We start from the raw sequence: 27,292 nt of genomic DNA on the forward strand, positions 1-27,292 counted from the left end.
AGTGCAACCACACTACTCTACTTGGCGTCCTTCGCGCCCCGTCTGTTTCTACTGTGGCATACGGGGCCATATATCCCGTTTCTGCCGCCGCCGTCAGCAGAATGAACGACGTGGCTATTCTGCTTATGAAAGAGACTTTGCCCCAAGATCTGATGCCTACGCTCCAGCACCGTATCCATCCTCCTCACGTCGGTCGCCCTCACCTCCACTGTCCCAAGCCATGCCTCGTCCTTCTCGTTCACCTCGCCGCCGTTCTCCGTCACCATTTCGGCGTGCGACATCACCCTTGCGTCCTGCTCCGATCTCTCTGGACAGCCACCTGGAAAACTCGAAGCTGCAGTTTTTGGAGGGGAAACTGCTCGTTCTCGAAAAGTCACAACTCCTCCGTCTCGCCCAGCAAATTTACTGCCTGTTTGTGTGGAAGGTGTTTGTGTTGACGCCCTTGTAGACACTGGAGCCGCAATTTCAGTCATTAACCGTGAATTGTGTTTTCGTGTACGGAAAGTGCAAACTCCTTATGTCGGTCCCCTGTTATGCGGCGCTAATGACAATCCGATTTGCCCAACCGGACAGTCTACTGCGTGCGTTCTCATCGACGGAGTCCGCCATCATGTACAGCTGGCTGTGCTTTCTTCATGCGCTCATCAGATAATCTTAGGCTGGGACTTCCTATCGGCTTCGTCGGCTGTCATTTCGTGCGGTCAACCTCTCATTCGTATTACGGACACTGAGCTTTCTTCTGCTGCCGATTTTTCACCGCCCAACCTTGTCACAGCTGCGGATTTTCTCCTGCCTTCAGGGCAAGAACGTGTACTTACGATCAAGTCACGAGACGTTATAGATGGCGACGCGGTGGTTACACCTTGCCAGCGCTGTATTTCTCGAGGCATCGCCATCGCATCTTGTCTAGTGCGGTTCACACGTGGTTATGCAAGCATCACCGCCTACAACACGACGCCAGAAGCCCTACTGCTGCCAGAGGGGACTACTGTTACCAGCATTACCGAAGACGCACCGGTATGTGTCGTTACTGTTTCAACTGACTCGTCATTTCCACAGTGTACGCCCGCGGAAGGTTCATCGCGTGCTCTAAAGGCCACTTTGAGTACAGATCTCAATCCGACCAATCCAGATTGATGCCTTGCTGGCCATATTAATGAAACACAACGCTTGCTTTGACGTTTGTTCCGATGGCCTGGGTCAAACAACAGTGGCCGCTCATCGCATCGACACAGACGGATCTCGTATCATTCGTCGCCGCCCTTACCGTGTATCAGCTTCTGAACGCAAAGTTATAGAAGAACAAGTCAACGATATGCTCGCACGCAACATTATCAGGCCTTCGGCAAGCCCGTGGTCTTCCCCTGTTGTGCTCGTTAAAAAAAAGGATGGCTCGGTGCGATTTTGCGTTGATTATAGAGCGCTGAACAATATTACTCGTAAGGACGTCTGTCCTATGCCTCGGATCGACGAACGCTCTTTATACTTTACAAGGTGCCGAGTACTTTTCGAGCCTCGACTTGCGCTCTGGTTATTGGCAGATCCCGATGCACGAGTCCGATAAAGAGAAGACTGCATTTGCCACAACTGATGGACTCTTTGAATTCAATGTAATGCCTTTTGGCCTGTGCAATGCCCCAGCCACATTCGAACGAATGATAGATACGGTACTGCGTGGATTAAAATGGAAGACCTGCCTTTGCTGCCTGGACGACATCGTCATCTTTTCGTCCAGCTTCTCACAGCACCTGGAACGGCTAGACGAAGTTCTGACCTGTCTAGCTAAGGCCGGTCTCCAGCTAAACACTAAGAAGTGTCGGTTTGCCAGCCGCAGCATCAAGGTATTAGGTCACGTTGTCAGCAGACATGGCATTGAGCCCGATCCCGACAAGGTTGCTGCAGTACTGCCCTTTCCTACACCAACCACACCTAAAGACCCTCGCAGCTTCCTCGGCTTAGCGTCGTACTTCCGCCGCTTTGTGCGTGATTTCGCGACTATTGCAGCTCTTTGCACAAGGTTTTGACCGCGAGCGCAACTTTTGTCTGGTCGGATGAATGCGCAGCTGCTTTTCACACTCTCAGGCGATGCCTCACATTGCGGCCAGTGCTTCGGCATTTCGACCCTGCAGCGTCTACTGTCCTACACACTGACGCAAGTGGACATGGCATCGGTGCCGTCCTGCTGCAGCGGCACCACGCTTGCGAAGAACAAGTCGTGGCCTACGCGAGCCGCACTCTTTCTCCTGCTGAGCGAAATTACAGCATCACCGAACAAGAATGCCTCGCCGTCGTGTGGTCCGTACAAAAGTTTCGCCCTTATTTATACGGCCAGCATTTCACAATCGTCACTGACCATCATGCTCTGTGTTGGTTATCGTCTCTCATGAATTTGTCGGGACGCCTTGGCCGTTGGGTACTGCGTTTGCAAGAGTATGACTACAGTGTCACATATAGGTCGGGTCGGCAACACCAAGATGCTGACGCTTTGTCGCGGTGCCCGCTCTCGCCAAGCGCCCAAGTGTCGCCTTGAATCTGTTCATCACCGACCAGCCAAGTGACCAAGCAGATGGCCGGTAGTCCGAAAGAGTCCGTTGCCTCAGTGGACATTCTTTCATCCACAGATCTCACCTCGCTCCAACATGCAGATACATACTGCCGCACAATCATCGATCGGCTTACTGGCTTATCCCGTGCCCCCAACAGCCGCTTAAGACGACAGCTTGAACGTTTTAAACTTCGAGATGGAACGTTATGTAGGCACATTTACCACCCTCTCGGTAACCGATGGGTTCCAGTCGTCCCTCGTTACACTTCGTCTCCAGGTTTTACAAGCCCTGCACGACGACCCGACAGCTGACCACTTGGGTTTTCACAAGACTTACGAGCGCATCAAAACTCGGTGCTTTTGGCCTGGCCTCTCAACAAGTGTGGCCAAGTACGTCGGTTCCTGCGCGTCAAGCCAACACCGAAAACGTACCACATCTCTTCCCGCCGGCCCTTTACAACCTATGCCGTGCCCGTCCGCTCCCTTTGACTTCGTGGGCATCGACTTATACGGACCCCTCCCGCTTACGCCAGCCGGTAACCGCTGGATTGTTACTGCCGTGGACCACCTAACTCGCTACGCGGAGACGGCAGCTCTTCCCTCTGGTGCTACCTCGGAAGTAGCCGATTTTGTCCTGCGCGCCATTATTTTGCGCCACGGTGCCCCTCGTGTTCTCCTTAGTGCAAGACATTTCTTTCCCATGTTCTTGCTGAAGACCTCGAGGCCTCTAACACCGTACATAAGATCACATCAGCATATCATCCGCAAACAAATGGTCTTACAGAGCGTTTTCACCGAACTTTGTCCCACATGATATCCATGTATGTTCAGCCAGATCACAAAAACTGGGACACTGTACTCCCTTTCGTCACGTTTGCATATAATACTGCCATACAACGCACGACGAATTACAGCCCGTTTTTCCTCGTGTTTGGCCGTGAACCGACTTTTGTTCTGGACACCACATTTTTATCCACGCCCTCTGTTCCATCTTCGTCCCTTCCAGAAGAGTTCGCTGCTCGCGTCGCCCGCTGCCGTGAAATTGCCCGCGCCAACACTGCTACCATTCAGGAGAAGAGGAAAGTCCGTTTTGACGCGAAACGTCGAGTTGTTTCGTTCCGTCCAGGCGACGAAGTCCTCCTGTGGACACCTGTCCGTACCCCTGGGCTCTGTGAAAAATTTCTTCATAGATATCTCGGTCCATACACCGTGCTGGAAAGGACATCTGCCGTGAACTATCGCGTCGCTCCAGCCAGCGCGGCTACTGATCGTCGTCGCCGCAGCACCGAGATCGCTCATGTCTCTCGCCTGAAACCATATATTCGGCGTTCCTACCCTTAACCTGCTGCCCGCTTTCGCGAAGGGGGAAAGTAGTGTGAGCGCTGACTATATACAGTCGAAACCCGCGATAACGAAATCCCGAGGGAACGAAATTCTCACCGCAACGAAATATTTTCGGAGCACCGGCGAACGCCCATAGGAGTAAATGCATTTCGTAACTCGAGACTACGAAAGATATTCATACTGCAGTCCCTCATTAACGAAATTTTTGAAGCACCAGTGCGCAAATAATCTACTCTCGCAACATTAACTACATTCGAAAAACTGCTCAAAGGCATTCATGCTACACTTAAATTGTGCAAAACTATCGCTACATCGCACTTGAGAAGCAGCCGCTATCATTGCTTACAAAAAAAAAAGCTGGCGACAATGATGATGATGATGACTTGCCGAAGCAGCCGCTCGTTATCGCGGACTACGTAGCCAAATCCACATTCCTCATGAAGTTTCGTTGGTTGGCTTGACTCTGTGCTTAGCTTTGTCGGCTTTGCGCGCACATGGTCGCGTGTGTGGAGCCATTTGTGGAGCGTTTTCTTGGTCGATTGGTGCAACGTGAACTGTGTGTTGCGATTGCTTCGTCCGATTTCGCTGCCTGCGAAGATGTCACCTCCAACGAAAAGCGGAAGTTCATCACGCTGGAAGATAAGGCTGCAATCATCAGTGAGGTGGAAAAGGCATGGAAAAAATGGACATCGCCGAAGAATTCACTGTTGCGTGCAGCTCGCTGTCCACGATTCTGCGCTGATCCGCGCTGATCAAGCGGAGCCGGAAAAGGTTCGCCTGTAGGGGCACTTGATGACGGTACTGGTGACAGCGCAGTGCCGCCGTCACTGACCAGTGCATGGGGCAAACTTTGTGCCGTGGCAAACGAAATTCCCGATCGAGAGGCATGAAATTGTCGCGTGGTAAGGCGCGGCAAAGCGAACTTACTGACTTTTGGAAGTGAAATGTGTTTTTTTGTAAATTACACGTCTCTTCTGCCGCATTCTCGCGGCAACGAAATTCCCGCAAGAGCGAAATTTTGTGTATTCCCCGCCGATTTCGTTATTGCGGGTTTCAACTGTAGTTCATCTTCATCTCTACAGAAACCATTGTAATCATCATCTTCGCTTGTCACGCGGGCTGCGCCGCTTTGGACATTGAAATATAACCTTTCGATTACTGAACTGGGCGTCGTCTCAATATATATATATATATATATATATATATATATATATATATATATATATATATATATATATATATATTGACGCGTGTAGACATGTGGACGACGACGACGATGGGATGTTTTAACGGACACCATCTAGTGAGGCTCTGGATGTTTCAAGACGAACAATACTTTTCTCCTTGTCAGCTGTTTTTCAACACGCTGTTTTGCTGCCGAAATGTGTTCTTGTCTTTTCCTCGCGTGGCATCGCGACACTGGTGGAGGTGCTGGACCGCAACCCTGCCTGATGCTCCACACCCCTACTGGGAGCCGTTCATCCAGCCCGGACGCATTGTCACCTATTGCAACTCCCGTGCATCGCTTCAGTTGGAGGCTGCGAGGCCTCGCTGCAGAGCTCACCCCCTCGCAGGAACCTTCTCTCAGGCGCCGCTTGCCTCTACCAATGGCCAACGCCAGCCCACAACAGGTGTCCCGAGGCAGCTCTCTTCCGAACCCATTCCAGGTGACGCTCTTTCCACCATTGGTGCCTGATCGCTTTAGTGGCGGTGCCCATGAAGACGTTGATGACTGGCTTGAACACTGTCAACGTGTTGCCAAGATAAATCAGTGGTAAGATCAGCAAAAGCTCTCCTGCGCCTATTTTTACGACAGTGCTCGTAATTGGTATGAGAATAGAGAAGCCAGTCTGTGTACATGGAGCGACTTCCGACAGCAGTTTGTTGATACCTTCGTCAACGTCGACCGACGGGACCGTGCTCAGCAGCTATTGGAGCTACGGGTTTAAAAAGCCAATGAAACCGTCGCGATGTTCGCGGAGGATATGACCCGTCTCTTTCGCAGAGCTAACCCGAACATGACTGATGAAAAGTAATTGAGCTACCTCATGCGCGGTGTAAAGGAGCAGCTTTTCGCCGGGCTCCTGCGCAAACTTCCAAATACCGTGGCTGACTTCATCAAGGAATTTAGCATCGTGGTTTAGCGCAAAAAAAGGCAGACCCATGTGAGAGACAGGACAGGCGCGCCTGTCCTGTCTCTCACATGTGTCTGTCTTTTTTAGCGCTAAACCACGATGTGAAATACTCACCAACTCGCCCAAGAACAAGTTCCTATTAAATTCATCAAGGAAGCTACGGCTATCGAGCGGGAACTTCATCAACGATGCAGACAGTATGATCGCATGTCCAGCAGCGCCCCAATCAGTGTCGCCGCCATGACGTTTGAGAATCAGGTACCTTGCGAGACCTGATTAGGGAGATCGTTCGCGAGGAACTTCAGAAGTTGTGGACACGAGTAGATGAAACACCCATGGCGTCCGTCGTCGAAGTCGTGCGCGACAAAATCCAGCAAGCATTCTCGACAGCTGACCCTGATGCCGAGCAGCGTCCCATGAGCTACGCCGCCGCTGTTCGACGTCCACCACTCGCTAAGCCGTCGCCGCCGCCATACCGCCAGCCCCCATTAGCACCTTGGTCACAGCCCCAAGAGGAGACCTTGAGGCGACCACCCATCTCTCCGTACCGCCAGCCGTCCAGAGCCGCGCCATGGGCAGCGTCGCAAAAACAGATGCTCAGATGTCCACAGCTCCGAAAAACAGACGCATGGCGCACAGTAGATTGGCGACCACTTTGTTTTAACTGCGGAGGTGCAGGCCATATTTACCGCCATTGCTGGCATCGCGGTGATTCCTTTCGACCTCTTCGGCCATGGTTTGACGGCCGATGCGCCACTGACGAACACATACCACGCCTCGACGACACTTCTTTTCAGGGGCCGCCCCATTCTCATTTTGACGACTGCCGTACCACTAACGCGGAAGCAATGCCTACTCACCAGGCGGGTTTGGGACGTCGATCACGCTCTCCCTCTCCCGCGCATTCGTCTTCTTCGCATCGACGCACCTTCGCGGACCTTAATGGAAGGAGGTCACCCAGCCTGTGCCGGGGAAACTGAGCGCGGCGACCTCCGGGGGTAAGGCTGCAGGCCATCAAGTCGACAATAAAAAGTCCCCATTCCTCCCAGTGCACGACGCCGTAAAGCCGACAAGACGTGAGATCGGCGAAGTTGTGACCGCTGAGCTTACTGTTCTGCTTGACGGACAGAAAGTAACATCCTTAGTTGACACTGGTGCCGACTTTTCTGTTATAAGCCAGGACCTCGCCGTCCGCCTCAAGAAAGTGAAAACGCCGTGGACGGGCCCTCATATCAGAACAGCAGGCGGCCAGTTACTAATGCCTACTGGAAGATGCACGGCGAGAATTGACATAGGAGGTTCTCCTTTCGTCGCGTCGCTCGTCGTTCTCGTGGCATGCTGCAGAGATCTAATTATTGGCAGTGATTGTTTACGAGAATATGGTGCCGTCATCAATATCCCGGACAGCTTGATTACGTTCTGCAACAGTCCTGGCTCAGTTGATTGTCCAGAGGCGAGACGTAACCCTGTGCGTCTTACTGATGACGATGTGGTCCTCCTGCCTAGGTCACGCACGCTTGTGTCCGTGGCAGGTGATGCCCCGTTTGACGGCGAAGGAGTTGCAGACCAAATAAGCTCGCTCCTCTTTACCCACGGCATCTCCGTCGCACGAGGTATTGTCACTGTCGCTGCTGGACGCACGGCCTTGCTGCTGACCAATCTCAGTACTGAGCGCCTACTTTGACGATATCGTGGATGCCGAAGGCTGTTTGTCGGTACGCGACGAACCGCCAATCCTTGATCCAGCACCGGTACTTGACGTTAGCACTACTTTGCCAAATGACGAACGACGGAGTCTCCTTGAGCTACTAGCGAAATTCAAAGACTGCTTTTCGTCCACATCAAGAGTTGGTCGCACGCCTCTTACCAAGCAACGGATAATTACCGAAGACACTGCGAGACCTATTCACCAGAACCCTTATCGTGTGGCTCCAAAGGAACGCGAAGCAATACAACAACAAGTAGACAAAATGCTTGAAGATGACGTCATTCAGCCATCAAACAGCCCCTGGGCATCGCCTGTGGTCCTAGTCAAGAAAAAGGACGGCAGCCTTCGCTTTTGCGTGGACTACAGGAAGTTAAATCAGATGACCATGGAAGATGTGTATGCGCTTCTCCGTACAGATGACTCTCTGGACAGACTTCGACATGCTCGTTACTTTACTTCAATGGACCTCAGGAGTGGATATTGGCAAATCGAGGTAGACCCGAGAGACCGCGAGAAAACCGCTTTCGTGACGCCAGATGGCTTATATGAATTTAAAGTCTTGCCCTTCGGTTTGTGCTCGGCGCCTGCTGCCTTTCAAACGCTCATGGATACCGTGCTTTCTGGGTTGAAGTGGAAAACCTGCTTAGTCTATCTTGACAATGTCGTAGTGTTTTCCGCAACATTTAACGAACACCTTGAAAGGCTTGCAGCGGTTTTACGAGCCTTACGGTCCGCGGGTCTAACGTTGAAGCCAGAGAAGTGCCACTTGTGCTTTGAAGAACTGCAATTTCTTGGTCATGTCGTCAGTCACGCAGGCGTTCGTCCAGATCCTGAAAAAATTAGAGCCGTAGCACAGTTCCCCGTGACGTCCGATAAGAAGCCTGTCGGGCGCTTTCTGTGCCTCTGTGCCTATTATCGGCGGTTCATCGCGGACTTCGCATGCATTGCGTCACCGTTAACTCGCCTCACGAGAGAAGACGTTGCCTTTAAGTGGAAAGGCGAGCAAGAAGATGCTTTAATGATCTGCGCCAGCGTCTACAAACGCCTCCAGTGCTTGCCCACTTTGACGAGGGAATCCCTACGATGCTTCACACTGATGCCAGCAATGTAGGGCTGGGAGCTGTGCTTGTGCAACGGCAGGAGGACGCAAAAGAGTAATCGCCTGTGCAAGCAGAACGCTAACACGCACTGAGGCTAATTACTCCACGAATGAGAAAGAACGCCTCGCCGTGGTATGGGCGGTTACGAAATTTCGCCCGTATTTGTATGGCCGCCCCTTCAAAGTTATTAGCGACCATCATTCTTTGTGCTGGTTGACAAATCCTAAAGATCCTACCGGACGATTAGCGCGTTGGAGTCTGCGGCTCCAGGAGTTCGATATGACGGTCGTGCAGAAGCCGGGGAAGCGACATATGGATGCTGACTGTCTGTCCCGGTCGCAGATTGAGTCGGCTGCTCTACCCGATGAGGAGAAAACAGCATTCCTTGGTGTTCTCGACACGTCCGCCATTGCGCAGCAGCAACGTGACGACCCTGAGTTGCTTGGTCTAATTAATTACCTAGACGGAGGATCTCAGAAAGCACCTAGGGTATTCGCAAGAGTATTGTCATCGTTTTGCTTACGAGACAGAGTACTCTACAAAAAGAAACTTTTCGCCGACCGGATCCACCTATTTGCTTGTCATCCCGGCAGCACTACGCACCGAAGTACTTCAAGCATGCCACAACAAGGTGACTGCTGGCCACTTAGGATACACGCGAACATTGGCCAGGTGCGGCAAAGGTACTACTGGCCACGACTCACCACATCCGTGAAGCACCACGTCCGTACTTTGCTCGACTGCCAGCGACGCAAGTCAGCGCCGACTAAGCCAGCTGGCCTCCTGCAACCCGGTCAGGTCCCAGCAACACCGTTTGACCAAATTGGAATGGATATTTTGGGTCCACTTTCTACTTCAAGTACAGGAAACCGCTGGGTTATCGTCGCGACCGACTATCTCACCCGTTAAGTCGAAACGAAGGCTATTAGAGAGGCACAGCAGCGGAGGTTGCACAATGTTTCATCGAGAACGTTATACTGAGGCATGGTGCACCAACTGTCGTGATGACGGACAGATGAACCGCATTTACGGCAGCTCTTTTGGATCAGGCCTTGATGCGGAGTGGAACAATTCATCGTAAGACCACCGCCTACCACCCGCAAACGAACGGGCCAACAGAGCGTCTAAACAGAACGATTGAAGACATGCTTTCAATGTACGTAGATGTTGAACATAAAAATTGGGACGAAATCTTGCTTTATATCACATTTGCGTACAACAAGGCCAAGCAAGAAAAGACTCGCATGACTCCGTTCAGCCTCGTTCACGGACGGGAGGTAGGGACTATGTTGGACGAGATGCTACCGCACGAATTTGACGACACTGACACGGACGCCGATGTATTTACGCAACGCGTGGATGAAGCTAGGCAACTTGCCCGCTTGCGGATCCGCCAGCAACAAGACTACGACGCAGGCCGCTACAATGCTTGTATAACGGCTAGCACCGCTCAGTACAGGCTGCGCCGCAATGTCTGGAACACTTGACAATGTTTTTATGTTCTGGTGAGATTACGCGCAAGATGCGACTACGCAGCATAAACGAAAACGTGAAAAAAAAAATATGCATTATGATCTAGATTGCATTTTAAGTAAGAAAGCGTAACCCAGGAAAGATTTTCATTTTTTTTGTCGTTTCAAGTCCTCTGGTCTTCTAGGGTCGAATTCACGTTTTCCTGCCCCTGTAAACAACGATGACGTCTCTCGGTCGCAGCACGTGCACATCGAAGCTTGTTAAGCTAACATGAGCGCGCGTTCGTTATGTGATCGTTGGTTATGTAATGATGTGATTCATCGGGCAGAGAGAATGATAATGGAAGACAATATTTTGTTGCACCGTGACAGAAATTGTGCGCAAGTGATACCACCAGCGCAAGTGGGCCTCCCATCGCGATAGCCCCTTGAAAGTGACGCCGGCGACCTACCAGTCTGAAGCAAGACCAGAAGCTTGAAAGGAAAACTGCGACTACAAACAGTACGTAAAAGATATGATCCATTTCAATAACTGCGTTGCGTATATAGTCAGTATTTCGGTTGCCTGCTTTCGCGAATACGATGATGCTGAAGAGCATGTACTGTAACAACGTGCCCTAGGCGTGTACGGCGGGAGGAGTTTTTGGAGCTTTGCGATGAGAGGAATTTACGATGATAAAATTTCTAGTGCAAAGCTTCGCCTATGTAGAGCGTACTAAAAGCGTTACGGTTCTAGTACACTCTAGCCTGGCCGACAGACGTGTTCATGTCTATTATGCTGTTGAGTGTGGTAAAACAAAGGAGCGCGTTTGACCCGCTTGGAATTATGGACGTGAGACGCCCGCTGCCTGGCCACGTTCACTCGGCGTTTCCGTTAGTGTGTGTGTGTGTGTGTGCGTGTGTGTGTGTGTGTGTGTGTGTGCGCGCGTGTGTGTGTGTGTGTGTGTGCGTGCGTGTGTGCGTGTGTGTGCGTGCGTGTGTGTGTGTGTGTGTGTGCGTGTGTGTGTGTGTGTGCGTGCGTGTGTAGAGCAAGTAAAAATTACACCATCTCCCACCATAGGGAACAATGAGGGGAAGCGAAGCAGCATTGGGGGTGCACACCAAGTTTCCGTTTACGTTCACTCGGCGTTTCCGTTCGTGTGTGTGTGTGTGCGTGTGTGTGTGTGTGCGTGTGTGTGTGTGTGCGTGTGTGTGTGTGCGTGTGTGTGTGCGTGTGTGTGTGTGTGCGTGTGTGTGCGCGTGTGCGTGTGTGTGCGCTTGTGTGTGTGCGTGTGTGTGCGTGCGTGTGTGTGCGTGCGTGTGTGCGTGTGTGTGTGTGCGTGCGTGTGTGTGTGCGTGTGTGTGTGCGTGCGTGTGATTGCCCAGAGCGAGACGAGAGGGCGAGCGAAGGCCAGTGAGTCCCAACGCACTCCCGACACGCTTCTTTTATAGCGGTCCGTGCACGCGCTAGACGCCGACCGCGTATAGCAGACCTGCCGATGCGCGTTCGTCGCAGCGCACCAGGTGATTTCCCGCGTTCCTGTGGAACGCGGACAGCGTATGGCAGGTACGCCGCTGAGCGTCCCTTGCAGGCCGGATCTTTGCACTGCCGGTTATAACAGTGTGTGTGTGCGTGCGTGCATGCATGCGTGTGTAGAGCAAGTAAAAATTACACCATCTCCCACCATAGGGAACAATGAGGGGAAGCGAAGCAGCATTGGAGGTGCACACCAAGTTTCCGTTTACGGTCACTCGGCGTTTCCGTTTGTGTATGTGTGTGTGTGTGTGTGTCAACTCACAGAACTTCCGAAGGACAGTTATCGGTGTTCAAATCAAATAAATCAAATTTATTGCTTCATACACACAACCGATGTTGAGGACCATGAACGAAAAAGCCAGCGCGGCTTGACGTGATCCACGGCCCAATGGAGAAAGCGATGAAATTGTTTAAATGGGCTCGGCAACACTTTTCCATGTAGTCATCGAATGACTGCGCTAGCTAAGTTTGTCGCCTCACCAATCGACTGCCGCAATTTTTTTAAACAGCAGAGCTGATTAAAGCCGAGGCATATTCCTAGGGATCGTCGTGCGCACTTTCGAGCCCAACTGCGAGAGCGAATCCTGACGAGAGCAAGGGTAAAGCTATGTGGGTGAGAGGTAAGCCTAGTGTAGCGAGTTCAGCCTGGCTGAGAAAAGGTATCGACCTGGAGAGAGCGATGATGGGTAGAGAGGAGGAGAGCAAAGGCTAAGCTATGGTGGAGGTGGGGAGAGGAGGAAAGAGCAGTGGCGCGATTGGCTGAGGCGATAAAGGAAGTCAGCCAATGGTGGCGCGTGCTCGGGCACAGGTGGTGCTGGTTGGAGAGGAGGAAAGGCGCGCTGATACCACCAGCTCCGCGCTTTGATCAGCCTTCGTGACGTTATGGCAGTTGAAGCTGCACATAATTTTTTAGAATTCGTCATGTACGAGCAGAGTTACAGCGATTTGTCTCACGCTTTAAGCGATCGGTCTCTCTGCTTTCTTCCAAGCGAACGGGCTGAAAGCTGCACAGTCTGGATGTTAAGGGGGCAAGAAGCTACGTCCGTACGTCGGCGCGTATGATGATCGTGCGCTCTTTTCGCCTTTTCTTAGAACGCGAGCCTCTCTTTCAGCGCGATCACAAGGGCGAACGTCGAATTATTCGACGTTGCGAAAGGCATGCGCGTGCATTCTCTTCGAGATTGATGTTTCGAGGTACTGGTCGAAGTTGCGACACCCGAGAGAATTCAACTGCGCGCGGCTAGAGTCTGAGCATGACTATTTCATTGCATGGCTGTGACCCAAGCACTACTCAGCGGGATGTTGAATGTCACAAAGCGTGTTTCCGTTCCTTTGAAGAGGTAACATCGCGTTCCTCACCGCGCAAGTAATGATGACGGCCCAACATGTTTAGAAACCATCGACACGTTGAACGTGGGATCCCGTGCAACTGTTATGGCGTTACTCGCTAGCAGCCTATTACTGCAGAAGCAGGCAGGCTCGGTACGTAGTACTTCGTTGTGCAATTCATTTCGTACGTCAATTCTAGTTCACGCAGTTTTATGTAGCACGCACAGTATTTCGCAACGCGTCGTTGATGCACGGTCACTGAGTTGAAATGTAACCTTTCACACCGCGGCAAAAAAAATGAGTTCGCGAGCATTTGGCACTTCCCATGAATTTGACAAGTATTTTGGTCTGATGTACATTTCAGTGCGGCTCATTTTGTGTGCTCTGATGAAAGCTGCATGGGGCCTGTGTCCACACGGCTTATCCGTCTCTATACTAGCAGACGGGCGGGCCCTCCTCCGGCAGTCATTTTGAATCACTGTAGCACTGTAGAGGTCGTGGCGGCACCCCATGGGAGCTACGGCAACTAAGAAGCTCACGATGCTCCAATTAGCCAATTGCGGTAAGCCAACTTGATGTCGTATGCCAAATTGAGCTTGAGGTATGATTTGTCGAGAGAAGAGCGAGCTATTTGTAGTTGACCTTGAAAGCTTACAACAATGCCCATGGCACGTACGTGTTGCGCTATAATAGAGTAAAAGCTCGTTACTCCGGATTTCCTGGGACCGCTAAAATATGTCCGAATTCACCGAATGCCAAATTATCAAAAGTACCAAGAAAACAATAAACAAATGTCTGTTACATCAATACAATTTCTACTGCCTGTTAAATAGGTAAATCATGGGCTTATTTTGCTTAGAGCAATGTAAAAGCGCCAATTTTCTTCATCCTGCGACTTCGTTCTCAATGCCACCACGGCGCTAGACTTCCGTGCTTAATTAGCCCGGAACGCGCCCGTGATGATAGTTCTTTCACACCTAAATTTGCCGGCAACTCATAGTTCGCCCATCACGGTGTAGCAAAGGAGTTTTATGTCGGCATACCGACCGCGGCAGAAAGCTCTTTTCTTGAACAGTCTCCGCCACGTTTGACTTCTGTGACTTTGCGCTCGCATTGCGTCAAGTTAAAATGAAGCTGCTGAGTGCTGGATCCGCATGTGGAGAAAACTGTGGTTACTAACTGATGAAGGTAGCGATACAGACAGCAGCACCGCCACGCTTCGGTCGTCTGCGAACGCCGTTTTCGTTCTTTTGCGTCGCACATTTGCGGCGCTGCGCTCTCGGCGCTCCCAGGATCGTCGCTGAAGTCAAAGGACCTTCATTGAAATGGTTCATTGGGGACTCTGGATAACAGCCTTCGTTACAAATTTTTGGATGGCGTAAAAGATGCCAGCATTCTCGAGTAACCTCTAGCGAAACCTCGACTGACCTTCAAGTCCACGGTTGACTTCGCGACAGCACTTGAACTCGCGCTGAAAGATGTCAACGAGTTACAGCGAGAGAAACCGCTGGCGTAAATCGCCTCGGGCAAAGCAGTAAAACGGAAAGTCAGGAAAGGACCAAGAGAGAGAACCTATTCACAAGGCAGAAAGAAGTCTTGTCATCCATGTGGAAAAGGCAATGATTATGAAATTGATTGGTATTTCAAGACAAGACCTGTCATGAGGGCGGGAAGAAATGCCATTGCCAATCGGCATGCAAGAGCAAAATTAACGCTAGTGGAAATGCATAAAATAGGAACGCTTTGTCTCAATCTACGAACCACGAATCCGCGCACGAAGCTGATGACGTCGAGCTAATTTACACCTTGGCATCAAAGGGTTTTTCCCATCGAATAACTGGAAGCGTGGAAATTTCTGGAAAAATCCTGAATATGGAGAAAGATACTGATCTCCGGTGCGGGTGGTTAACACGAAGATATACGAAGACGATCTTCGTGATGCCGAACTTGAGCCAGTTGTAATCACACTCAAGTTATACAAGGGCGAGCTGATAATTGCGGAAGGCGAGGCCGAAGCAGAAATTTCCTATAATGGCCAGAGAAAGCGCCATGACATCTACGTCGTGAAAGATGGCGGAGCTCCAATATTAGACAGAGCCTGGCTTGAAGAAATCAAAGTGGAATGCCATGAAGTGCGCCATATCAAAGCACAATGAACAAGATTATGTGTTCGAAAAGCACAAGGCGTTCTTTGGAGAAGGACTTGGAAAAGTGAGAAGCTTGAAGGCAAAGCTCTGCGTTAAAGAAAACGCACAGCCAAAATATGCAAGAGAACGATTTGTTCCTTACGCCTTACGACGGAAGATTAAAGAAGAACGTAATCGATTGGAAAGGGAAGGAGTAATCGCATCTGCAAATACGACTGAATGGACAAACATGAAGAGTGCCAGCAATGAATGCAAACGGTCAAATTAGACTATATAATAATTGTGGGGTAACACTCAACCTTGCATTGAAGCCAGAGGAATACACGTTACCTAAGGCAGGTGACCTCTTTGTGAAAATTTCTCCAGGCACAAAATTTTCGAAACTGGGTTGAAACATGCGCACTTCTAGATACCACTGGAAGAACAGTCTAATCGTGTGACGACGATTGCGACACATAGAGGGCTCTGCTTCCCTTTGCAGTTATGTCAGCATCAGCAATATTACAACGAACAGTCGAAAAAATACTAGCCAGAGCACCGGGGGCTTGTGCAGTTAAATATGACGTAGTTGTCACCGGGAGAGATGAACAAGAGAACTTGCGAAATCTGTACGTGCGTCTTGTAAAAGTGTCGACTAATAGAACATTCTATTGAGTATCTTGGTCATGTTGATGACAGCAAAAGCCCAAGTTCCGAGATGGTCAAGGCAATCATGAATGCCACAACACCGGAAAACACCAAAACACTTGACAAATTTCTAGGACTCCTAAACTATTACAGGAAATTCGTCAAGACTATCACCGACCTACTTCAATCATATTGTGACCTCGTGAAGAAGGGAGCGAAATGAAAATGGACCAAAACATGTCAACAAGCATACGAGGACGCGATGAGGCTCAGCGATGAGAGGATGACACACTGCGACCGGCTGTTCCATCGGAATTGCTCCGTGACGCATCAAGCAAAGAACTAGAGTGGCGATACAGCATATATGGCCGAATCAAAAGAAAAGACACGTCGCATTTGCACCCACAGCTTTCACAAAGAGTGAGTCAAATTATTCCCAAAAGGACGAGGCAGCTGTGAGCCGAGTCGAGGGCGTAAAGAAATTTCCTCGGCGCCTATACGGACGTCCATTTACTTTGTGTACGGACAGCGTACCTCTGGTGTCCATATTTAATCCATCCAACCGGCGTTATTAAACGGGTACTGACCCGCTTTTCGAGGTAATCCTCGCATGACCTCAGTATGGGAATTAATCGCCTCACATATCGATTGCCGCAGAAATATCTCTAATACGTCAGCCAGCGAAGTTACAGAGATTTGTCGTACGCTTTAAGCGCTTTCTCTCTTCTCGCGATCCGGTAAACTCGCTCGAACCTACATAGGGAGGGATGCCAAGCGGGAAAGACGTAACGTCAGCGCGTGTCATGACCTTGAGCGTGCGTGATGATGCGCACTCGCTCTCCCCCGCTGCCATTCGTGTGGCAACTGTTTATTGTTGGCTCCCTATATGGGGCGCGGCGCCAGCACGTGGCGGCACCTGTGGCAAGAAGCGCATCTGATCGAAACTCCGCTCGTTACTTAACAAGGTGTGGGTTCGAGCTAGTTGGTACTCCATGATCAACACTTCTTGCGCAAAATTTTCTCAGACAACGGACGAGACAGACACGGACGGGTGCAAACTTCCAACTGATTTTATTATCAACAAGTGACATATATATATACACAAATATGACTATGACAAAAGAAAAACCAATGGCACAGATGTGCAGTGTGTCAGCGCGCATCAGCTACTCCCTCCCCCAAATGTAGTGTTCCTTCCAAGAAGGCGTCATGCGTGAGCATGACGTCAGTTTCGTTGACACAGAAGGAAATGTCCTTCTTGGAAGGAACACTACATTTGGGGGAGGGAGTAGCTGATGCGCGCTGACACACTGCACATCTGTGCCATTGGTTTTTCTTTTTCATAGTCATATTTGTGTATATATATATGTCACTTGTTGATAATAAAATCAGTTGGAAGTTTGCGCCCGTCCGTCTCTGTCTCGTCCGTTGTCTGAGAAAATTTTGCGCCAGAAGTGTTGATTCGCTCGTTACTTATGTCGGCTATTGGCGAACAGCCTGATGTCCTTTGTTCGACGTCAAACAGCAGGTGCATCGGAGAGACTGAGGGCGGGTCTCTGTATGAAGAGAACGCGCTTGAGGCAATGGTGCCTTCACGCTGCGCTTCTCCTTGCCGCACAAACGTCAAGATTTGGCTGAGCTGTTCATGGCAGTTTCTGCTTTCCGCAGCAGGTGCTGCATCACCAAGCCCCTTTAAGCGTTCATCAGTTGCCTGTATTAGGAGATCCGGGGCAAAAAGGCAGCTGCACGGAATAGAGAGGTCAGTAAGAGGGTGCAAAAGGTGTGCGTGAACCCGTATGCCCACAAGTGCGCGCACGCAAGGAAAAAAATGTAAAAATAAAAGAATAGTTTCGACAAATATTCAGGTGAAACAGCATCTGTAGCGTGTCAGGTCTCCAAATTTTTCAGTGCGATATTTGCATTCTCTAAGATGTCGCTATCGTGCAGTAAGACATGCATCGAACAAACTTCAAGGTGTCTGAATGCCATATCGACAGAGAAACGCTAACCAAAAAGACTTGCCGTCCATAAACGTGAATTCGGCTGCCTGCCAGTGTTGAAAATGAACAAAAAGAACGGCGGTTTTATCTCATAACAGGCGTCAGCTTGCGCGAGAAACAATACGAACCTGCCATATCGTATGGAAAAGAACGGATGGGGGGTGCAGGGTTTTCTGTTCATAATTATGGGTGTCGTAATGTTCGATTATATCGCTCCCACATGTAAATAACAGAAGTCGTGGTGCGCCTGCTGCTCGATCCACGTTGTATACAGTTTCAAACCTTTGATTCTTTCTCGCCGATCCTTTCAGTATATTTTATGTATGCTCACGCATGTGTCTAGGCATCGATGAAAGTATTACTCGCAAATAAGCGCTCGTCCTATTCTTTCCTTCATCGGTCCTTGTTTGTGTGAGCTCTGCATGATCAACAATATCAATACGTGCCAGACAGCTCACTCTGCATTTCTTTTATCGCTGCTCGTTAAGGCGAAAGTGTTAAATGCCTTATCAAACGCGATAAGTGATCGTCGTTATCGACACGACTGATGCAAAAAGTTATCATCCTGTGATTACGCCACCACGTGACGTGCTCATGATGTCACAGGTGGCCGAAATTTGTGATGTCATTGTGACGCCACATGATGTCGTCACAACATGACACCATAGCTTCGTCTAAGGTGGCCGCATTCCGTAGGTGCTCTAAAAACATGCGAGGTGCAGAAATTTTCCAATGCCTGCGATTCCGGAGGCAGTGCAAAAAAAAATACCTTTGGGTGCGGAAGGCCTTCGTGAGGGGCGGTGAGGCAATCGCTGAGAAGAAATAGAAGGTGGTGGCTTTCGCCTCCCAGTCTTCCTAGACGAATGCATGAAGGAGCCTGTCCCTTATTTCCTGTTATAAGCACCTATATCTGAATTTTTTAACAAAAAAAATAGATCATGAGAAAAACGAAGACGAGGAAGAGAGGGCAGCGCTGTGTGTCTTCCCTCTTTTCTCGTGTTCTTTTTCTTTGTGCGCTGTCTTTCTTTTCTTTTTTTCAAAAAATTAACAAGCACGAACTAGCCTAACTTGCCATTTTGTTAGCTATGTCTCATTTCGGATAAGAAGAGACGTTGAAGTAAAATAAAGTTAATCGCACTATAGTCGGTTACAACTTGAGAAGGCCTCGCCCAAACGACCGAAGCGCGGCAGCCGATCACCTCCGCGACTAAAGAAATGTTCTCCTAAGGCGGGTCCGTCCGGCTCATGAAGTCACTTTGGAGTACGCACCCATTGGTGGAGGCATCTGCCTTCGAGGAGCAAATGCCGCAGGCTCCTGCATCTGTTCCCGACTGTAGGTATGACAGCGAGTAACACAAAGCAATGCGAGCATACTTGTACGTACCTACGGGCAGCCGCCATCCCGATTCCCATGCACCGGTCCCAGGGAAGCTGCTGCAGCAGGCCGCACAAAAATCCTCCGGCGAGGCTGCGGGTAACGTGAAACGATTGTAAGGTCTTATCTCATGTATGCCAAAGCGGCTAAAGCGCACGAGCCATGTTTGACTGGATTAGGTGCCTTTCTTTTCGCTTCAACGCTCGCATGTATGCTACATTTTATGCAAGTCAGTCATCAGCGCGGCACTAGCCGGTAGGGGGCCATATACACGATAATAATATCTCGGGTACCCATCCTCGCTGAGCGTGGTTGTGGCTTTAACCAGGAAGAACCTCGATCCTCTCACGCGGCCTCGGGACGCCCTGACACTGCCTCGTGATGCGGCATTTTCATGCTGCGCTTCCGTGCTTCACGCGTATGTAATATTTTCCTTCAGGCGTCTCGTCCTCCTTGCTACTTTGCTTCAGCTGCTAGCGCAGGCAGCGCGTAGGCATGCTGTGCCAGACCATGCTTCGACCACGTACGTGCTTCGTGCATAACTATCACCCAAACACGCAAGTGATGCAGCTTGCCCTGCATTTGCGTGCAGCGCCCACGAAAGAAAAAAATCAATATTAGATGTGAAGCATCTTATAGCGGAGTTCAATCTGGTGGTGGTAGTGGTGGTGGTGGTGGTGTGCGGCGTGACCATCCTTACTGCGCATGCGCAAGCCCTCTCCACACACCTCCTCTCTCTCTACACTCCCCCCCTCCCATCCCCCTCCACTCCCAATTTTCTCTCCCCTCACCCTCTCCACTTCCCTTTCCCCTTCCCTCTCCCCTCCCCTCTCCCATTTCCCCCTCCCCACTTCCCATCCTCCACTCCCCCTCTCCCATTTCCCTCTTTCTCCCCTCTCCACTCCCCCTCTGAAACGCGGGCTCTGCATGCCGAAACTCTGCTTCGCATCGCCTCAGGTCCCGTTTAGCGGGAGATGGTGTGATTTTATTACAGTATTACTATATTATTATTATTATTATTATTATTATTATTATTATTATTATTATTATGGTATTATTATTATTATTATTATTATTATTATTATTATTATTATTATTATTATTATTATTATTATTATTATTATTATTATGCTTCTATTTACCACCCAGCATTTCCCCTGCCTCGTTTCATGATGTGATGTCTTCTATTGAACTTGTGATATCTTCTCATAGTGGACACAGAATTATTGTTCTTGGGGATTTCAATGTACCTGGAATCGACTGGAGTACGCTTACCTTTTCTCATTACAATCATTTCATAGAGAAAAAGTGCAGCCTGCTCTTGGACTTTCTGGCGTTTAATTCCCTACTGCAACATAACTCAGTCGTCAATTCCAGTGGCAACGTCTTAGACCTGTGTGTGTCAAACGATCAACCCCTTGAAGTTGCCCGCTCCAGCCTCTCTCTTGTACGTCCTGACAAATTCCACCCACCACTTAGCGTAAGATTATCCGCATCAGCCAAAACAACGAGCTACAGCAGTTATGTAAACAGATCTCCAAGATTTGCTTTCAAGCGAGGTGATTACACGGGCCTGTATCATTACTTGTCCACCGTTGACTGGTCACAGGTTACTGACAAACCAAATGTTGATGACCAGGTTGATCAGTTTGCGGAGCTTGTACTGAGCAGCATGCGTAATTTTATTCCCCAATACACACATAAACAACGTAAATATCCCCACTGGTTCTCATCTGAACTTATCAGTGCACTGAAGCATAAAGATCGCGCACACAGGAAATCTAAATGTTCTCCATCGAGCGAGTGGAAGGAAGAGTTCAGCTTTTTTCGAACTCTCGCTAAACGCCTATATAAACGGGATCATAGTTCGTATATTGAATTCTTAGAAAAAAGCGCTTCTGACAGGCCAGCTGAGTTTTGGAAGTATGTACGTAAACGGTCCAGCAAAAGCGGAGAGTCTTTCAGACTACTAGACTCAAATGGGGTAGAAGTGCATGCCGTCGCTGACTGTTTTGCCGCACATTTCTCATCCGTTTATAAGGCCTCAGACTCTAGCACTGATATCAGACCGCCTAAGGCAGTTCGCTCACCCAGTGCTTTGTCGCTGGATGAAAATCTTATCTGCGAATGCATTAAGTGCTTAAAACCATCCTTATCATGTGGCCCAGATGGCATCCCCTCCGCCATACTAAAAGCTTATAGTAGTATATTTGTCCCAGTACTGACTACGATATTTAATAACTGCCTGGACACTTCCACATTTCCTAGCATGTGGAAAACTGCTCGTATTTTCCCAGTATTTAAGTCGGGCTCTAAAACAGATGTTTCTAATTATCGCCCGATTTCTCTACTATGTGCCACATCAAAGATCTTCGAGCTGGCTCTTCACAAAATATTGTCTTTTAGTGTTAAAAGCTCATTGATTCCTAATCAACATGGTTTTCTCGCTGGCCGCTCAACTACCACAAATCTTGCTAGTTTCATGACGCAGATCTCCACACCTATTTCTCAGAGAGGACAGGTTGACGTACTCTACTGTGACCTGAGCAAGGCTTTTGACGTAGTCAGCCACACACTGATTATGGTTAAACTTGCGCAATTTGATGTTGACTTGTCGGTTGTGAATCTCCTGCAGAGCTATCTGCTCAATAGATATTGTTATGTAGCGGTAAATGGCCAATCATCTTCTTTGTATAAAGTGACTAGTGGGGTCCCTCAAGGGTCAGTATTAGGCCCACTCCTATTTTTAATTTACGTTAATGATGTTTCTTTTGCCATTCGTAATTCTTCTTTCCTCTTGTATGCCGATGACATCAAGATTTTTAAGGAAATTCATTCAGTTAACGACTGTCGCTTGCTGCAGTCAGATTTGCGCTCTTTTTCCGAATGGTGCAACGCTAATAACCTTTCTCTGAATGCCTCGAAGACAAAATTCATGTCTATCACTCGCAAAACATCTAGCGTGTCATTTCAATACTCTGTCAATTCTGTGTCCTTATGCAAGGTTTATGAGATCAGTGATCTTGGTGTTGTTGTTGATAGCACGTTAAACTTTTCTGCTCACGCTAAGCGTGTTGCTTTGCGGGGTCTTCGCACCCTAGGCTGTGTTTGCAGATTGTCTAGAGAATTCCGTTCTCCTATGCCCTTCCGAAAATTGTACACCGCGCTATGTCTTCCTCAACTGGAGTATGCGTCCGTGATATGGAATGGCATTGCTCAATCCAGCGGTAACACCATTGAACGAGTCCAGAAAAAATTCCTTAGCATATATAACCATCGCTTTGCTAAAAAATCTCGTTCAAATATTGCTGAATTATTATCATTGCCATCACTTCACTGCCGACGAAATCGTTCTGATCTCTTGTTTCTTTACAAGCTAGTCCACGGTATCATATCCTGCCCTGTACTTCTCAATTGTGTAAATTTTCGAATTCCACGTAAGTTAACCAGAGAGAACAGACCGTTTCATGTACCCGCCTGCTTCTTCCAACACTCTACCGTTCACAGAATACAAAGTCTCTATAATGTTAATTTTCTTGATCTTGACATTTTTCATAGTCCACAATCATTGTTTTTATCCGAGCTTTGTACTGTTTTGACATAGTATGGCACAATGTACAAAGTCTTCCCTTCTCCGTCTTTCCGCATAGTTGTATATATGCAATCTAATTTTTCATTCCCCTTCAATATTTGTCGTGTTGTCTTATTTTACTCCTCCCCTTTTGTGTTCATTTCTCTTTGTCTACGTGTATTTGCTCTTTTTATTTCTGAAGACTGTCTGTATTGTATAGTTTATTTTTATTGTTTTTTTTGCGTGCGCCTGCACAAAGACCTTACGGTTGTTCCTGGGCACGTTAAATAAATGATTGATTGATTGATTGATTATTATAGTCCCGCACCATGGCTCCCAGTCGAGATGCATGCTTGCTATGCTCCTGCCCGTTTTTCGGTAAGCAGCAGTTTTTCCGCTGTGAAAGTTGTTCTAAACGTGTTCATGCGAAGTGTGTAACCTGGCCTGATGAAGAGCTGCAACTTCTGAAGTCTGGTTCGCGCTCATTTTGCTGCAATTTATGTGATCTGAGCAGTTCTTCTGGTAAGCCTAACGAAGACAACTCGGCGGCGTGCAGCGATGAGCACTGCAGCTCTCAAACCGGTTCCCTCTCCACGTGTGCCCCTCCGGGTGGTGACCTCGCCGGGCTGCGCCGCCTCCTCCTCGACGCGTTGGAGGGAATCTCGTTCCTTAGCGACGAGGTAGAAGTAGAAGTAGAAGTAGAATTTTATTTCAGGCAAAAAGCAAAAAAAAAAAGGGTACAATTTGCCTAGGGGACCGGCGAAAAGGCATTTTGCCTGACAAAGCGCCTGCCCCCTGTAAACCCAAAAACCCACCAAAATGACACAGTGCTCAGTGTAAAGTAAAAAGTCAATAAAAAGTAAGCATAAATGAGTTTCTACACGCAAAACATGTGTGTACAGGAAAACATATATGAGCGAAAGTTTGCCCAGCAATGAAATCAATAAAGCATATATGTGTTTGACAAATCAAAAAAAACCGTAGAAGACATAAACAAACGCTAATGTAAGACATGTAAAATACTTGAAGAAACTTGAAATTTCAATACACAAGGTTTCAAAAATCAAAAGGCAACAGCATCAATAAGCAATAAATGTGACAATAAATTAAACACAGTTTAGTTAGTATCCCAACTACGCGAAGAAAACGAGCGCCTCCGTAAGGATCATTCCCGCGGTGTTGAACAACAAGCCCGTGTGGTCGCCTCCCTTCGTGCAGAGGTCCGCTTCCTGCGTGAGGAGCTGACGCGCCGCACGGCCGCCGTGTCAGTGAAGGCACCTGTGATCCCTCCAGAGCAGGTGACCGTTGGCCGATCTGTGACCTCCAAGCAACCTGCGTACTCTGAACAACCTCTGTCCAAAATTCTTTCATCTTCGAATTCGCCGCCAGGTGACGTAGACACGTCCGAGCGTGTCAGTGTGATGCCTGCGACAGCCTCTTCTGCAGCGGTAACTGAGGGTGTAAGAAAGAAGAAACCCGCCTCGTTTGGAGCATTGAAGACATCCACTATATCTGTAGCTCAGCGGCCACAACGGCCAAAGGCCATTTTTGTTACGAAGCTGAGCCCGGACACCACTGCTGCTGACATCAAAAAACATATTGCTTCATTCGATATGTCTCCCATTTCCTGCCGGCGACTTCAAACAAGATTCCAGTCATATTCTTCATTCTATATCGAAGTTGACGAGGACACGCTACAACGCCTGAATGACCCTTCGATGTGGCCCCTCGGATGCCTCTTCAAGCCATTTCGTGGTGAGCTGCGCAATGACATGCTTCATCTCTCTGAGCTAGTGCCTGGAATCGAAAGTGCCGTGTAACGTAGACATATTCTACCAAAATGCTCGGGGTCTGCGTACCAAGACACTCGAGTTTTTCTCTAATGTTCTTTCGTCTTCTTTTCCTATTATCGCTATTTCTGAAACCTGGCTCGGCACTGAAATTCACTCATCGGACTTTTTTCCCCCGACCTACACCACCTTCCGCCGTGACCGAGATTTCAGTGAAACCGAACAGAAAGGCGGTGGCGTGCTGATTGCCATTCACAATTCACTGAAATCCGTTAGACGGAAAGACCTAGAAACTATCGAAGAATCGATCTGGCTAGAAATCAACCTTGAGCGCCGTGAAAAATTGTTGATTGGATGCTTCTATTTACCGCCCAGCATTTCCCCTGCCTCGTTTCACGATGTCATGTCTTCTATTGAACTTGTGATATCTACTCATAGTGGGCACAGAATTATTGTTCTTGGGGATTTCAATGCACCTGGAATTGACTGGAGCACGCTTACCTTTTCTCATTACAATCATTTCACAGAGAAAAACGGCAGCCTGCTCTTGGACTTTCTGGCGTTTAATTCCCTAGTGCAACATAATTCAGTCGTCAATTCCAGTGGCAACGTCTTAGACCTGTGTGTGTCAAACGATCAACCCCTTGAAGTTTCCCGCTCCAACATCTCTCTTGTACGTCCGGACAAATTCCACCCACCACTTAACGTAAGATTATCTGCATCAGCCGAAACAACGAGCTACAGCAGTTACGTAAACAAATCTCCAAGATTTGCGTTCAAGCGAGGTGATTACACGGGCCTCTATCATCACTTGTCCACCGTTGAGTGGTCACAGGTTACTGACAAACCTAATGTTGATGACCAGGTTGATCGGTTTACGGAGCTTGTACTGAGCAGCATGCTTAATTTTATTCCCCAGTATACACCTAACCAACGTAAATATCCCCACTGGTTCTCATCTGAACTTATCAGTGCACTGAAGCATAAAGACCACGCACACAGGAAATCTAAATGTTCTCCATCCAGCGAGTGGAAGGAAGAGTTCAGCTTTTTTCGAACTCTCTCTAAACGCCTATATAAACGGGATCATAGTTCGTACATTGAATTCTTAGAAAAAAGCGCCTCTGACAGGCCGGCTGAGTTTTGGAAGTAAGTACGTAAACGGTCTAGCAAAAGCGGAGAGTCCTTCAGACTACTAGACTCAAATGGGGTAGAAGTGCATGCCGTCGCTGACTGTTTTGCCACATATTTCTCATCCGTTTATAAGGCCTCAGACTCCAGCACTGATGTCAGACAACAGCCCAAGGCAGTTAGCTCATCCAGTGCTCTGTCGCTGGATGAAAATCTTATCTGCGAATGCATTAAGCGCTTAAAACCATCCTTATCATGTGGGCCAGATGGCATCCCCTCCGCCATACTAAAAGCTTATGGTAGTATATTTGTCCCAGTACTGACTACGATATTTAATAACTGCCTGGACACTTCCACATTTCCTAGCATGTGGAAAACTGCTCATGTTTTTTCAGTATTTAAGTCGGGCTCTAAAACAGATGCTTCTAATTATCGCCCGATTTCTCTACTATGTGCCACATCAAAGATCTTCGAGCTGGCTCTTCACAACATATTGTCTTTTAGTGTGAAAAACTCATTGATTCCTAATCAACATGGTTTTCTCGCTGGCCGCTCAACTACCACAAATCTTGCTAGTTTCATGACGCAGATCTCCACACCTATTTCTCAGAGAGGACAGGTTGACGTAATTTACTGTGACCTGAGCAAGGCTTTTGAAGTAGTCAGCCACACACTGATTATGGTTAAACTTGCGCACTTTGATGTTGACTTGTCAGTTGTGAATCTCCTGCAGAGCTATCTGCTCAATAGATATTGTTATGTAGCCGTAAATGGCCAAACGTCTTCTTTGTATAAGGTGACTAGGGGGGTCCCTCAAGGGTCGGTATTAGGCCCACTCCTATTTTTAATTTACGTTAATGATGTTTCTTTTGCCATTCGTAATTCTTCTTTCCTCTTGTATGCCGATGACATCAAGATTTTTAAGGAAATTCATTCAGTTAACGACTGTAGCTTGCTGCAGTCAGACTTGCGCTCTTTTTCCGAATGGTGCAACGGTAATAACCTTTCTCTGAATACCTCGAAGACAAAATTCATGTCTATCACTCGCAAAACATCTAGCGTGTCATTTGAATACTCTGTCAATTCTGTGCCGTTATGCAAGGTTTATGAAATCAGTGATCTTGGTGTTGTTGTTGACAGCGCGTTAAACTTTTCTTCTCACGTTAAGCGTGCTGCTATGCGGGGCCTTCGTTCTCTCGGATGTGTTTGTAGAATATCTCGAGAATTCAGGTCTCCCATGGCCTTCACAAATTGTACACGGCAATATGTCTTCCGCAACTTGAGTATGCGTCCGTGATATGGAATGGCATTGCTCAATCCAGCGGTAACACCATTGAACGAGTCCAGAAAAAATTCCTCAGCATATATAACCATCGCTTTTCTAAAAATGACTCTGGATCTCATTCAAATACTGCTGAATTATTATCACTGCCATCACTTCACTGCCGACGAAATCGCTCTGATCTCTTATTTCTTTACAAGCTAGTCCACGGTATCATATC

General features: G+C 48.5%; 1 protein-coding gene across 1 annotated transcript in view; it reads right to left on the reverse strand.

Annotated features, from left to right (window-relative positions):
* LOC119384104 (uncharacterized) overlaps nucleotides 1-27,292 on the reverse strand; it is a 286,696-nt gene that overhangs the window by 31,064 nt on the left and 228,340 nt on the right. The window contains exon 5 of the mRNA XM_037652398.2: nucleotides 19,308-19,391. Within this exon, the coding sequence (XP_037508326.2) occupies nucleotides 19,308-19,391 (84 nt within the window). The remainder of the gene's footprint in view (nucleotides 1-19,307; nucleotides 19,392-27,292) is intronic.

This window comes from Rhipicephalus sanguineus, chromosome 2 (genome assembly GCF_013339695.2).
Source record: "Rhipicephalus sanguineus isolate Rsan-2018 chromosome 2, BIME_Rsan_1.4, whole genome shotgun sequence".
NCBI classification, from domain to species: Eukaryota; Metazoa; Arthropoda; class Arachnida; order Ixodida; family Ixodidae; genus Rhipicephalus; species Rhipicephalus sanguineus.